The sequence below is a fragment of the Tamandua tetradactyla genome, chromosome 5 (assembly GCF_023851605.1).
Source record: "Tamandua tetradactyla isolate mTamTet1 chromosome 5, mTamTet1.pri, whole genome shotgun sequence".
NCBI lineage: Eukaryota > Metazoa > Chordata > Mammalia > Pilosa > Myrmecophagidae > Tamandua > Tamandua tetradactyla.
Genome location: NC_135331.1, coordinates 28,441,069 through 28,457,220, shown reverse-complemented (window position 1 = coordinate 28,457,220; position 16,152 = coordinate 28,441,069). Strand labels below are relative to the sequence as shown.

The following is a 16,152-nucleotide window of genomic DNA, read 5'->3' as shown; positions in this document are numbered from 1 at the left end:
GAGTGGCTAAAGGGAAGTCCTGAAACTGCAGAGCTGTGTTCCAGTAGCCTGTTTATTGAAGATGATTGTATGATATAGCTTTTACAATGTGACTATGTGATTGTGAAAACTTTGCATCTGATGCTCCTTTTATCTAGGGTATGGACAGATAAGTAAAAAATATGGATGAAAAAATAAATAATACAGGGGACAAAGGTTAAAATAAATTGGGTAGATAGAAACATTAGTTGTCAGTGAGAGGGAGGAGTAAGGGGTATGGTTTGTATGAGTTTTTCCTTCTTTCTTATTTCTTTTTCTGGAGTGATGAAAATGTTCTAAAAAATGATCAGTGATGAATACACAATGTGATGATTCTGTGAGCAACTGACTGTACACCATGTATGGAATGTTTTGTTAAGAATGTTTGTTTGTATGCTGTTGATCAACAAAAATATTTAAAGAGAAAAAAATGAAAAACAAAACAAACAAAAAACAACTCTGAGCAAACCATGAATAAAAGGGAACTTCCACCACCTGATAAAACCCACAGCAAATACAGCATGCTGTGATGGAAGCCAATCACAAAAGACTGAATAATGTATGATTTCAGTTACATGAAGTGTCCAGAAGAGGCCAAATCCTTCTAGAAAGTAGAGTGGTTGCCACGGGCTGGGGGACTGGGGATGAACAGAATGGGCAGTGAATGCTAACAGGTGTGGGGTTTCTTCTTGGGGTGATAAAAAGATTCTTAAAATTAGACAGCTGTGATGGTTGTACAACTCTGTGAGTATACAAAACTCCAACAGGTTGTATGGTTTAAAAGGATAAATTTTATGGTATGTAAATTATCACAATAAAGCTGCTCAAAAAAAAAAAAGTCACCCTTTAAAATTGGAAAAGCCCCTTGTTACAAATAACCAGAGAATGAAATTGCTATTATACTTAAAACAGCTCTTAATGTAAAGAACATTCTAAATTTTCTAAACTCGACCTCAAAAGTTCATTCCTGCCATGGATGGTGGACTTTATTTGCTTCCAGGTATGTTTCTAGGGCATACTCATCTTCTTATCAACCATTGGAACACACAAAGGAAAAAATCTCCATCACAAATGACATTTTTTTTCTGCTTGCACAAAAACAAGCATAAAATACGAAAGCTTGAAGTCAAACAGCCTGGTAGCTGATGAGTCACAGGAGCCGTGTGCCCTGCCATGGCTGGGAGTGGCGGAAGCTAAGACGGGGGCACGCTGGGGCTGCAGGCAGGGCAAGTGGGACCACCACACTCACCTCGAGCTCTCCACTGTCTTTGGGCTTCTCCTCAGAGGTCTGTTTGACAAAGTCAGGAATGAGGATTTCCAGTGTAGCTCGGGCTTTGAAAAGAAAAACCATGAGGGTGAGGGGCTGGGCACAACCTCCTCCTGGAGCCCAGTCTGGAGGGGAAGGCCTCCACGCTGACTCCAGAGCAAGCTGTGTGCTGGCAACCAGTTTCCTGAAGATGAGTGTACCACAATATAACTTTTACAATGTGACTGTGTGATTGCAAAAACCTTGTGTCTGATGCTCCCTTTTTCTAGGGCGTGGTTAGATGAGTAAAAAATATGGATTGCATTTGGGTCCCCATGGCACACAGCGAGGGCACTGGTGGAGCGGCAACACTTTAGAGGCAGGGACTGGAGAGGATGGCAGGAAAAGCACAACCTGAGGAAAGGTGGAGGTGGGGCAAAGAGGCCTCTGAAACCAGCCAGCAACATGTATTTTTACCCCCAAAGTATTGGTAGCAGGCGAGTCAAGGAGGTCAGGTCTGTGTTTCAGAGAGATCATTTTGGGGTTTTGCTGGAAACTGGCTCACCAAGACCAGAACCAGGAACATCTCAGGGCAGGTCATCGTGGGTGTTCAGACAGGGAAAAGATGGACACTCTGGAGGGAGCACTGCCTCAGAGAGCATGGGGCCAGTGTGCATGCTGAGAGTCCAGGTGCCCATGTGAACAAAACTGCTATTTGCTGGCGTGGGAAAGCAGGGCCCTGAGGGGTGTGTACAACACCTGGTAGGTTGAGGGCTCAGTGTGACAGTGGAGAATGTTAAATGCTAGCCAGATATTCAAGCAAAGATGTGTGCCAAGCAGCTGGCCTGGGCTGGAAGCAGAGATTGGGGGGGTAAGAGAGTATTCTAGCATGTGGGAAGGAGAGATCAGGGTTGGAAAAGAGGGCAGGTGAACCCTTGGAGCTTGTTGAGCTGCGGCAGAATCCCCCCAAAATGTATGTAGGCTTCCTTGCCTTCCTGAGGACCTGGTGGAGGGCTGCAAGAGCCTGGCCCAGTTTCACAAAGGGAAGGCAGTCAGTAGAAACGCTGTGGAAGGCTCCAACCATCCTTGTCATGCACAGAAAGAAGAATGAAACTGAGGGACACTGAGCCCAGTGAGCAAAAAAATACCCTCATGGCCACATCTTACTGAGTCACGAGACTGTGCTACAACTGACACATTTCATGCCTTATAAAGCAACCCAGCTGCTCCGCAGACAGCATGGTAATGCTGCAAACCTCAGGAATTCCCACACTGCAAGGGAGCCTGCTGATCCATGACTCAGAAACATCCAAGCAACCTATGCTGGGGTAAAAACGGTGTTTGAAGAGAATACCAGCTACCAATGCTGGGCAAGAAAGGGAACTGAAAATCCATGGTCAAAAACAGCAGTGGGTTTTACCCAGAAACCAAACTTTGCTGGGGTAAGAGGCTATGCCCGATGCATGCTATTCACAAATCTGGAGTTAAAGCTTGGGAGACACTCCACGGAGCTGTCAGAGCCATGCAAGAAGGCTGGCAGCAGGATGAACTGCCTGCTCTTGTCTCTCATCACACTTGGGTTCTACCAGGTTTAAAAACTAAAGTGCTCTAAAACATGGGCCCAGCCTGTCCTCACCAGCTCTGAGGACAACCCCCATACACATATGTGCCTAGGACAAGGGAGGAAGACATTGGCCCCACTGTCACAGACCAGAGAAGGGGGCTTTCACTTTTAATTCTCACTTTCTACTTTTTTTCTATTTGACACTTTTCCAATGACCAGGTAATTTTGAAAAAAAAAACCAGACGGTGATGTAAACAGCAGGAACTGACCCCACCCTACTCCTCCCTTCTGCTGCTGTTGCTCAGCTACTCCCTGGCCAAGCCTGGCAAGGTGGCCACAGGGCAGCAGGTGCATCTCTGGGACACAAACAAGCATATTACCAGCTTTATTCTTCGCAAGTTTCTTGCTGCTTGCAGTTCCAGATCCGTAAGTCACACCATCTATGGTCACCGAGGCACCAAAAGGCTCACTGGGGTTCTCTTAAAATTAAAATTTCTTGTTTAAAACACACTTGCCGAGACATTAAAAATGTATGCACGCTAGGCCCCCCCCACACACACACACACAATCTGCTCATGACAACAGACCAGGTGGCATTCCATGGGCCTGCACTCAGTGTTCAGGCTCCAGGGTCTGCCAGGGCCCGGAGACAGTCAGCAAGCAGAGGAAGAAAGGACCACCATCTTTGAAGGACAGACAGGACTGTCAGTGTGGGGATGTATGAGATGTAGTGAGCCAAAGAAACAGCAGTAAAAAACAATAAATGAATGCCCAAGTTTCAGCTTCCAAGGGGAGGACAAACTCTGGCTTTCACAGAGGTGTACTGCACATGCCCAGGGAAGACAGAACAGGCAGGAAGGGCAGGGCTAAGGACCCAGCACACAGCAGAGGGGCCTTCCTCAGAGCAAGGCTGTCTGCAACACCAGGAGCCACAGGCAAACGGGGTAGGGGGCAGGGGGAGGGCGGGGGAGGAGTGTGTGCTGCAGACAACCGTGAAAGGGAAAGTAGTCGCTCACCCTCAGACAGGGCACCCGAAAAGGCACTGGCCATCCGTGACCCACTGCTTGCTGCCTGCCCCTTTCATTTCTATGCCATGAAAGTAGGCTTGGGTTGGCTCCTGCCTCCCCAGCCCTGGCCACAGTGACATGTATGATTCTCTGCGACACAAGAGGGGAAAGTTCGACTCACCACATTCAAAGAAGTTGTATACAGGGCGGACCTTGAGGACGCGCTGCATGTACTCGTGCAGGATGCAGACCTCAGACTTCCCGTTCGGGTTAATGACAAACTCTGCAAGGAGAAGGGGTGTCTCAGCCACAGCATGAAGAGCTGCCGGGAAGGCATGAGGACCCACAATTGTGGAAGCAGAGGCCACACAGGGAACACCCTAGAAATGGATAAAATGCATATGGGTAGCAAACCACTGCTGATGGGAACACAAAGCACAACCAACCTTTCTTTGTAGGTGCATCCTGTACAGACAAAGTGATGAGCTTCTGATTGGCCGGCAGGATGGGCCTCTCGGACTCAGCCTGCTTCCGCTTCATTTCCCGGTTAAACTGCCGCCGCTCAGCCCATGTCCGGAATTTTTTCACAGTGACTTGCTCAAAGTCAAAACGCTTCTCCAAGTAGTTCCGAAATTCCTCAAGATCTGTCCAAGATTTATGAGAGCCCTGTTATTAAAGTCCTCCAGAAGCACTCATTTCCTCTGCCCAGTGGTCAGGCCTACTGACCACTTAACAGCAGCTGCTGATTAAGCAGGTCTGCCTGTGGGGTACCATGTGCCCTTGTCTGTGGAAGCAAAAGACAGGTCCCCTCACTCAGCCAGCTCAAGCGATCCTGGCATGTCCCTTAATGGGCCAATTTATGAAATGTCCTTTTCATAGCCAGGTGCTCACCAGGGTCTCTCCCTCTATCAACACAGGTAGGTGCATGCCTACCAGCAGAGCCGAGGAGTTGTGCAGCATGCCAGCCCAGGAGTCCCACGGTTTGCTGCTGGGCCTCTCTCAGCTCCTCGCTCACTCCCTTCTTGCCACCTGGTGGCCTCCATGTTCAGCAGACACAGCCAGCTGAGCCCCAGGACCTTCTCCATTGTCCTGCTCCCGAGCTCATTTCCATACCTCCTGTGTGTACTTGCTGAAATCCCTCTGCTCCATGAGGTACCCTGGAGCCCTCCTGTTTTAAGCACTGCTCCCACTTTCCCACTTTTAATGCATCTTTCCCACTTGACCACCATCGGCCACCTTATAGGTTCTCAAATGCCTCATTTGTGGGTTATCTACCCTCCACCACTTAAACCCAAGCCTCAGAGCGGCTCTGGGTTTATGTGTTTACAAAACAAAACACAACACTACAAAACACTACAAAAGAAGACGCACCCATTTTTTAATTATAAACAAAAGCTACCTATTTCTGTGCATGTAAAGGAAGAGCAGGTCTGGAAAGAGGCACATAAAATATTCACCAGAGGTCACCCCTTGGAAGGAGTGTGTGGGAACGAGGAAGCAAATGCTTTTAGAAATATGTGAAATAAACGCAAGATTACATGTGAATGCAAGATGGGCTAAAGAATTAAACCAGAGATCAACTTTCCCATTCCACCAGGATTGTGCGGGGACCAGACAGGCCTCCCACGGAAACTGTTTGGGAAAAAAAAAAGAGCAAAGCCTCTGGAGATGAGCCTAAGGGCAAGCAGCAAACAATGAAGCATCTACTAAGAACATCTATGAAGGTTCCATAGGAAAGGTGAGCTTCTGCGGTATTTGAATAGGACAGCTCTTTCCCTATACTCCCCCCAGACCACAGCAGCCAAGAGTACAAGCTCCCTGTGCCCCAGCTCCCATCTAGAGCACTTGCTTCCAATGATGAGCAGGTCTTCAGTATTTACTCATCTAAGTCCAAGGTGAGTGCTGTCAAGAAGAGGGGGGCTCTGTTCAGGCGTGGTACACTGAGAATATGGGACAGTGGTGCTGGCCCTGACTTGTGAGGCAGTGGTGCCATGCCAGGAGAGGCAAGGAGGAGGAGCTCAGATGGCCACCCCACCTCCTAGAGCAGGGGGTCCCTTACAAAGAGGCATGCCACTGTCCCCACCCCAACTCCAGAGAAGCAGATGGTTGAAGAGTCTCCTAGACTCTTACAAAAGGGATGGACATCATTTGCCACAGGGCATGGAGAAATTCAAACCTCAGGGCACCCTGGAGAACAGTGGAGAAAGGCAGCTGAGAGATTTGGAGACTAACAAAGATACAGCTGACACAGCCAGCAGGAGAGACTGGGGGATAAGAGAGCTGGAAGGAGCCCTCCTGGGACCAGGGCAATCAACAAGCATGGACCCCAAAAGCTTCCTTCAGAGAACATGGGTTCTATGTGTAGAGTAGTCTATGCCCAGGTTACTGCTGAGAACAAGATCGTCCCAGAGGGCCTCTGGTCACTCCCATAATGCTCCCCCAAGGAACAGCCATGGTGGGGGCATGACAGACTTCCCTAAAACAATCGCAGCAATCACCAAACAAATAAACAAAGCAAATAATAAGCCCTAGAGAGGCAACAGAACCCAGAGCTACCCATAATATATTATCTATATTCCAGTTTCTCTCAAAAAGTGAGACATTTATGTATCCCACTGATTAAATCTACAATTACAAGTAAGTTCTTGCATGAACTATTTCAAAGGTTCGATAGTGGACAAAGAGTCAGTATTAGAGGATGGGGATTAAAAATGCATGCTATGGCCAACAGTGAAGAGGAAGACATCAAAAAATACCACAGCACTACCAGGGCAACTAATTAGGGGGAAGGATATGTGATAAGGGGCAGTTTTTTGTGTTTGTTTTTTGTTTTATTTATTAAACATACAAACACAACATTTTTACACCATATGATCATTCCATTCTACATATATAATCAGTAACTCACAATATCATCACATAGTTGTATATTCATCATCATGATCATTTCTTAGAATATTTGCATCAATTCAGAAAAATAAAAAGAAAACCAAAAAAATCATAGATACCATACTCCTTACCCGTTCCTTTCATCGACCACAGCATTTCAATCTACTAAATTTATTTTAACATTTGTTTCCCCTATTATTTATTTATTTTTAATCCATATGTTTTACTTGTCTGTCAATAAGGTAGATAAAAGAAGCTTCAGACACGGTTTTCACAATCATACCATCAAGCTGCAAAAGATATATCATTATACAATCATCTTCAAGAAACATGGCTACTGGAACACGGTTCTACATTTTCAGGCAGTTCCCTCCAGCCTCTCCATTACAACTTAATTAAAAATGTGGTATCTATGTTATGTATAAGAATAACCTCCAGGATAACCTCTCAACTCTGTTTGGAATCTCTCAGCCATTGACAATATTTTGTCTCATTTCTCTTTTTCCTGCTTCAATTGAGTAGGTTTTCTCAATTCCTTGATACTGAGTCCCAGCTCATTCTAGGAGTTCTGTCCCACGTTGCTTTTCATGTTGGCTGAGAGAGACAGGCCACATCTGAGCAACTAAAGAGGTTTTCTTGGGGGTGACCCTTAGGCCTAATTTTAAGTAGGCTTAGCGTATCCTTTGCGGGGTTAAGTTTCATTTGAACAAACCCCAAGATTGGGGGCTCAGCCTAATGCTTCAGTTGTCCCCACTGCTTGTGAGAATATCAAGAATTCTCTACTTGAGGAAGTTGAATTTTCCCCTGATAAGGGGCATTTTTAATTTGATAGTTGGTGACACTGTGTTTGTTGGCACTTTGTCACTATGGACTAATGAAAATTGCCTAAAATTGAGAGTGCTGCTGAGTGTACAACCAAGCAAGGATACAACCAAGTAAGAAATGGTTTATTTATTTTGGACATCATCTATGATGCCCAAAAGACAGAGGGAACCAAAGGGCACAACAACTGAGAAACAGAATGACAAACTGATACATTTATATACAATGGAACAGTGTGTAGCTACAAAAAAGAAGGACATCAAGAGGCACACACCAACTGAATAACCTTGTGGACAATGTGTCATACAGAATAAGCCAGAAACAAAAGAACAAATATGCTAATACTTATAAGAAAACTGAAGCTTAGATTGTAAACCCTTATTGCAGCCACATTTAGTCTGAGGTTGCAAGTGTATTTCTAGATTCTGAGACACTGAGCTATATGTTTATCAGCTGGTATTTCCCTGGAACTTAAAGGTAACTCTAAAACATCTAATACCCAGAAATAGAGTGCTGTAGCCCTGAAAGATATCATAGTTATATACAGTAACAAAGTAACCCAAAAAAGAGATCAGGTCTCAATTAGAGTTTAAAGGGAAGCCAATGTGACTGGGACTAAGGTAAATCAGCATACAGGGGAAAAATGCCTTCACCTACTGTAGGAGACCAAAGGCAGAGAGGTTTATTATGTCTAGAACCCAAATTTTCTATACATACAATCTAAGCCTGTATGAAAAGTTCATGTAAACAACCCAAACTCCAGGAGTCCAGAAGGGAATGAGGCCTTGTAATTCTGTATAGCCTAACATAATACCTGGATACACCTCAGACTATGGCGGGTGAGAATTTAAAAAGTATTGGTAGAGTCCCTTGAGAATACGAAGGGAAAAAAAAGGAACTATTAAACTTTCCTATCTTAGCGAATCCCCAGGTATTCTCACAACCATTGGGGACACCTAAGAAAATAGGCCAAGCCCTGGATTTTGAGGCTTGCCCACCTGAGACATTGCTTCCAGGAATCCTACTTGTTGTTCAGGTGTGCCTGTCTCTGTCTAAGCCAAATTCTTCAAAAAAGCATTACCCTCCCCACTATGCAGTACAAGCCACTCAGAGGTGAAAATCTCCCTGAAATTGTGGGGTGTGACACCCGGGTATGTGTCTGGTCTGGGTACCCTGGAATCGACAATGCCTTTCTGACCAAAAGGAGGAAAAGCAGCATAATAAAATAAGGCATCAGTGGCCAAGAGAGATTAAATGGAGTCAAGAGGCCATTCTGGAGGCTGCTCTTACGCAAGCTTCAGTTAGATAGTGCTGATTGCCATGGTTTGCTAAACCCCAACCAACGTCACTCTGTTGACTCTTAAGAATACCTGGGACTTGAACTGAGACTCTATAAAGGTTTCATATACTAGGTTTGCCTTCCTGGAACCTATAATTCCTAGGTCACCTAAATCCTGAAACCCAGAGGCACCAGCCTCTCCAGGATTAACCATTAATTCCCTCCCCGTATCCTAGTGTGGACACCACTACTCAAAATGGAAAATTCAGAATGGGCATTACCTAAAGATCCCTATAGACTGGGAGAAGGATTAAAGGAGAAGGAGGAGGTATAGCAGAGAAAATGGGATTTAACAAACAAGTACAACTGCTAAATCACTATATTAATATCCCTTCTAGCCTCCGTTTAGGAGCAGCTATAAGGAAAAATCTGAGATGGTAGAAAGGTGGCCCATAACAAACTCTGGAATCTGTTTTGTAACTACTTGTTGAAGTGTACTTTGAAAATTACTGTTTTTCTTTCTTTTCTTTGTATATACATTTTATTTTACAATAAAAAATGTTTTTTTTTAAAAGTGATAAGACATTCAAAGAAATAGGGCAGAATAACCTACACACCAGAGAAAATAGCAGGTAACACAAACTGCCTGTGAAAGCAACCAGGCAGTGGATGCACTTGAAAAAGACCTTGAAGTAGCCATGGTGAACATGCCTAGAGAACCAAAGGAAAGCTTGTTTAAGGAAATAAAGGCAGTGGTGTCACCAAGATGGTGGGCAGACACACCGGGGAACGTTTCTGCTCAGAGACAGCAAGCGGGTGTGTGTGTGTGTGTGTGTGTGTGTGTGTGTGTGTGTAAATCCCACTCACAAGGAACTCTTCAGGAGGAAAGAGACTGGAAAAGGACCCCAGAAATGCTGAATTACAGAAAAGAAAAACATCAAAAGAGAAGGAGGAGATGTGTGACTGGGACCTGCGGGGCTGCACCCCCAAACACACACACTTGGTCCCAAGCAGCTTCAGTCTCACCACAGCAGTGCTTGGGCCTGGGCTCTCCTGACACAGTCGAAGACCACAGAGCTATGAACAGAAGTGCCTGAGAGCCCCAAGCACATTCAGACAAGGGGCCCAAGGACACACGGACCCAAGGTGGGGCCCCAGCAGTCAGCACACGCAAATTCAAATGAACCCCAGGGAATGGAGTGACCAGCAGTGGAACAGCTGGCAGGCTGCATACATTGACAACCTGGTCCCCCATTGCTGGTGCAGCTAAACAGGAAATCAGGCTGCTGAACACTGACCCCAGCTGGTTCCCTGAAAAATCAGCTGGGATACCCCAACAGGGGAGTCACCAGAGGTAGGAAAAAGCAGAAAAGCTGAACTTCTGTAAGGCACAGTGCAGAGTGCTGTAGTGCAAAGGCAGTCTTGGGCGTAGGAGAGTAGCTGAATAATTCCTAGCTGCTGGGGAGGAAAATTTGCATAAAAATAAAGAGAACAGTCAGGATTCCCAGAATGGGAGCAGAGAAAAGGAAATCCTCTCCAGAGGAAAAGAGCACATAATTGGGTCATCTTAAAAGCTACAACACATCTAGGGCAAAAACAGGTGCAGAAAGACTGAGAAAATGTGAACTGTTCAACACCAGCAGCTCTAAGGGCACAGCAGAAGCTGGACTAAGAGCTGTGAAAGATCCCGAACACACAGCCACTCTACACTAAAACCCTAGGCAGGAGGGAGAGGCTGACTTCAGAGTTAGCGCATCACAATAATCCAGTACCAGGCATCAACAAAAAATGACAAGCAATACAAAAAAACAGGAAAGTATGGCTCACTCCAGGAAACAAATGAAAACTCCAGAGGAAACAGACATTAGAACAACTAATCTAAATCAATGCAAAAAAACAAAAGGGAAAATATGGATGGAAATAAACTTAATGTGGACACAATATTAAGAAAACAATGTTCAAACAAAAAGAATTAGAAACTCGAAAAAGGTACTTACCCTGAACTTACAGGGGTAAAAATAATAACGGAGATTAAAAGTACACTAGAAATAAATAAATAAAGTACAGTAAAGGTATACAATAACAGATGAACAGGCAAAAGAGTGAGCCAGAATTTAGGACAATCAAAAACACATAGTTCCAAAAAAACAAAAATAAAAATTATAAAAGTTCCAAGAGCAGATAGAGAAAAGAACAAAAAAACTGAGCAGAGCCGATTTTTCAGGGATCTCTCAGACAGCATGAGGTGTATGCACACGCACATCGTGGAAGTCCCAGGAGGAGAAGAGAAGGGAAATAGGGGAGAAAGAATATTTGAGGGAATTATGACCAAAAAACTCTTATGAAATACATATAAACACATGTCCAAGAAACACAACATACTCCAAACAAGATAAATCCTAAAAGACCTATTTCAAGCCACATACTACTAAGGAGTCAAATGCCAAAGATAAAGAGAGAATTCTACAAGCTTCAGGAAAAAAACTGTTTCTCACTCAGCAGAGATTCTTAGTAAGACTGTTCTGAAACCAGAGAGGTAAGACAGCAGTGGAATGACATACTTAAAAGTATAGAGAGAAAACTTAAGACTTTCACAGATAAACAAAATTGAGAGTTTGCCACCAAAAGTCATGCCCATGACTTAAGAAGGAGGCTTGGACAATATGAAGAAATGAAGTTCTTCAGTACAGGTAACTAAATGGGTAAACAAAAGCCCTGTATACTGCACCCCCAGTGTAAGATTTAGAATACAAGTGAATAAGGAATACTCATGCTTCCTTGTAATGGACACACAAAATATACAGAGATCAAGTGTGACACGAACAACACGAAGCAAGGAGGCGGGTGCAGGAGCAGAGATGGTATCTGCTACTGAAGTTACAGTGGTACCTTTTCAAGTTAGCAGGTCACAGACATAGGATGTTCAGTACAAACCCAGGGTAGCCAGAGAAAAACATTTAAAATATATAAGAGAAACAAGAAAAGGATCAAACTGTTACATCATAAAAAAGCAACTATTTACCAAAGGCAGCAACAAAGTAAAATGGGCAAAAAAGATAAAAGACTCATTCCACGCTCAAAGCACCTGAACTCCATCACCTGCCCCCATTCCCCACACTCCAGGCAACCCCACCCCACCAGCCTTCAGTGCACGTACCTGCCCCCCACCCCACCCCAAGTGCAGCCCAACCCACCTCTCCTGCACCCCTCCAGAGCACTACCACCCCCTCCCTGTTCCCTGCAGGCTGTTGCCAGCGCATAAAGGCTGCAGGCATTAACCTCCATACCTAGGCTACCCCTGTCCCCCTGCCCATAGGGTCACACTGCCTCACTCCACCCCCAGCTCTGCACATGTGTTTACGTGAATGAATCATGTCATTCAGCTCTGAAGAGAACCACACTTTATAGCAGTCCTAGAATTGCACAAGCACACGGGTCTCAGCCTCACTTCCCAGCTCCGAGAAAGTGCCAACCTGTGCAGCCAGGTCACATCTCTCCCCAATCCACGAAGGCGTAATGCTGACCTGCTGCCACAGCTCTACAGATGCACACAAAGGGACACGTGCCTTAGGTCAGAGCACACCACGGTTACGTCCCCCAGACCAGTACACCCACAAAGCTACATCCTCCCTGGCCACTGGCCTCCCACGTTCACAAGCATCAGCATAACATCCCCAACCTGCGCCTAGACCTGCCCTGAAACAAATCATCACACTGAGTGCCCACCCCGTGCCCTGCTCCCTGCTGTACAACCATTCTGGAAACATAAGACCTTAGACTACTGAAAGAATCAACTCCCAGAGTAAATCAATCAAGATATTTACATGCCACAAAGACAGCAGGAGATCACTAAGCATCTCAATGCAGATAGATGAAGTTCTGCCTAATGACCAAATTAAAACACCTGAAACAGACATTGGAGCAATTAACCAAAGATGTTCATACAACTCTACTTAATAAAATAAGTGGGATGGCAAATGACATAAAGGAGACTATGAAGACAGTAGAAGAGCACAAAGAGAAACTTGTAAGAATGAACAAGAAAATAGCAGCTATCACAGAGATTAAAGATTCTGTTGACCAAATAAAAACATACCAGAAGCACATAACACCAGATTTGAAGAGACAGAAGAAAGAATAAGTGATATAGAGGACAGGATAATTGACTTTGAAGACTCAAAACAACAAATGGCAAAAAAACATGGAAAAAATTGAATTGGAACTCATGGAAATGATAGGCAAAACAAAACGCACAAATATAAGAATCACTGGTGTCCCAAAAGGAGAAGAGAAGAGTAAAGGGCTAGGAAGAGTAGTTGAGGATATAGAGGGGGCAAACTTCCCAACCCTCATAAAGGACATAAATGCATAAGTCAAAGAAATCCAACAAACTCCAAACAGAATACATCCAAATAGGCCTTCCCCAAAACACATACTAATCAGTCTGTCAAATGCTGGAGACGAGCAGAAAATCCTGAAAGTGGCAAAAGAAACACAATCTACTACCACAAAGGAAGCCAGGAAGACTGAGCTCAGACTACTCAACTAGCAACCTGGAGGCAAGAGGGCACTGGTATGATATATTCAAGACGTGGAAGAGAAAGACTTCCAGCCAAGAACTCTGTACCCAGCCAAATTGTCCTCCAAAACTGAGGGAGATATTCAAGTTTTCACAAAGAAGTTCTGAAAGAATTTGTCAACAAAAGACCAGCTCTACAAGAAATATTAAAAGAGATCTGCTAGCTTGGAAAAAAAAAAAAAAAAAAAAAAAACAGAGAGAGGAGGGAGGTCTGGAGGAGGGTACAGAATTGAAGAGTACCACTAAGAGTAGTTTGAAGAATACAAAGAGAAAGAGGGAAGAGGGAAAACAGTATATAGATCTGACAAAATAAAAAAGATAAGATGGTGGATTCAAGAAATGCCTTTTCAGTAATAACTTTGAATGCTAACAGATTAAACTTACCAATTAAAAGATACAGATTGGCAAAATGGATTAAGAAACATAATTCAGCTGTATGCTTAAGAGAGACTCACTTAGACACAAGGATACAAATAGACTGAAAGTGAAAGGACATAAAAACATTTTCCACAGAATTATAACCAAAAGAAAGGAAGCGTAGCTATACTATATTGGACAAAATAAGACTTTAAATGTAAAGACATCATAAGAGACAAAGAAGGACACTATATACTAATTAAAGGGTGAATTCACCAAGAAGATATAACAATCATAAATGTTTATGCTCCCAATCAAGGAGCTACAAGGTATATGAGACAGACATTGGCAAAACCGAAAGGAACAATAGATGTTTCAATATTAATAGTAGGAGACTTCAATACAACACTCTCCTCTATAGACAGTACAACCAGACAGAAGGAAATAGAGAAGTTAAATAACCTGATAAATGAATTAGATCTAAGGCATATAGATCACTAAACCCCAAAGCAAAACAATACACATTCTTCTCTATGTTCATGGAACATTCTCCAGGATAGATCATATGCTGGGCCACAAAACAGGCCTTTATAAATTTAAAAATATTGAATTATTCAAAGCACTTTCTCTGATAACAATGGGATGAAGCTGGATCTCAATAACCACCAAAGAATGAGAACATTCATAAATATATGGAGATTAAATAACACACTCTTAAACAAACAGTGGGTCAAAGAAGAAATTGCTACAGAAATCAGTAGCTATCTGGAGATGAATGAAAATGAATACAACTTATCAGAATGTATGGAATGTGGCAAAAGCTGTGCTGAGAGGGAAATTTATTGCCCTAAATACTATATTAAAAACAAGAGAGCAAAAATCGAGGACTTAACAGCACACCTGGAGGACCCTGAGAAAGAATAGGAAACTAACCCCAAAGCAAACAGAAGAGAGATGACAAAGATTAAAGCAGTGATAAATGAATGGGAGAACAAAGAAGGAATCAATAAAACCAAAAGCTGGTACTTTGAGAAAATCAATAAAATTGATAGGTCACTAGTAAGACTGACAAAGAAAAAACAGAGAGCGGATGCAAATAAACAAAATCAGAAATGAGAGAGGGTGCATTACCACAGACCCTGAAGAAATAAAAGAAATCATAAGAGGATACTATGAACAACTATACACCAACAAACTAGACAATGTAGATGAAATGGACAAATTACTGGAAACACACAAACAAGCTACACTGACTCATAGAGAAACAGAAGATCTCAACAAACCAATCACAAGTAAAGAGATCCAATCAGTCATCAAAAATCTTCCCACAAAGAAAAGCCCAGGGCCAGCTGGCGTCACAGGGAAATTTTATGTAACATTCCAAAAAGAACTAACACCAATCCTGCTCAAATCTTTCCAAAAAACTGATGAAAAAGGAATTCCACCTAACTCATTTTATGACGCTAATATCATTTTAATACCAAAACCGGGTAAAGATGCTATAAGAAACAAAAACTACAGGCCAACCACCTTAATGAACATAGATGCAAAGATTCTTAATAAAAAATATTAACAAACTGAATTCAACAACACATTAAAAGAATTACATGCCATGACCAAGTGGGGTTTATACCAGGAATGTAAGGATGGTTCAACAGAAGAAAATTAATTAATGTAATACAACACATCAACAAATCGAAAGGGAAAAATCACATGATCATCTCGATTGATGCTGAAAAAGCTTTCAATAAAATTCAGCATGCTTTTCTGATAAAAACTCCAAAAGACAGGAATTAAAGATAACTACCTCAATATGATAAAGGGAATACAGGAAAAACCGATAGCCAGCATCGTACTCAATGGAGAGAGACTGAAAGCCTTCCCCCAAGATCAGGTACAAGACAAGGATGCCCACTGTCACCACTATTGCTCAACATTGTGCTAGAAGTTCTAGCTTAGAGCAATCAGGCAGGACAAAGAAATAAAAGGCACTGAAACTGAAAAGGAAGAAGTAAAACTCTCATTACTTACAGATGATATGATACTATTCTTGGAAGATCCTGTGAAATCTACAGCAGTTACATGAGCCAATAAATTCAGTAAGGTGATGGGATATAAAGTTAATCTGCAAAAATCAGTAACATTTCTATACACAAGCAATGACCTAGCTGAGGAGTCAGTTAAGGAAAAAATTCCACTCAAAATAGAAACTAAAAGCATCAAGTACTTAGGAATGAACTAGGGATGTAAATGACTTGTACACAAAAAACAACATAACTTGCTAAAAGAAACCAAACGAGATCTAAATAAGTGAAAAGACAGTCCTTGCTCATGGACAGAAAGGCTAAATATAGTTAAGATGTTAATTCTCCACAAACTGATCAACGCATT

The 16,152-nt window shown here is 43.1% G+C and overlaps 1 protein-coding gene across 10 annotated transcripts in view; it reads right to left on the bottom strand.

Annotated features, from left to right (window-relative positions):
• DGCR8 (DGCR8 microprocessor complex subunit) overlaps positions 1 to 16,152 on the bottom strand; it is a 56,084-nt gene that overhangs the window by 25,438 nt on the left and 14,494 nt on the right. For all 10 annotated transcript variants that reach the window (XM_077160391.1, XM_077160390.1, XM_077160394.1 and 7 more), the window contains 4 exons: positions 4,282 to 4,479; positions 4,017 to 4,118; positions 3,209 to 3,307; positions 1,268 to 1,350 (listed from right to left, as the gene is read on the bottom strand). In XM_077160391.1, coding sequence (XP_077016506.1) covers positions 1,268 to 1,350; positions 3,209 to 3,307; positions 4,017 to 4,118; positions 4,282 to 4,479 — 482 coding nt within the window. The remainder of the gene's footprint in view (positions 1 to 1,267; positions 1,351 to 3,208; positions 3,308 to 4,016; positions 4,119 to 4,281; positions 4,480 to 16,152) is intronic.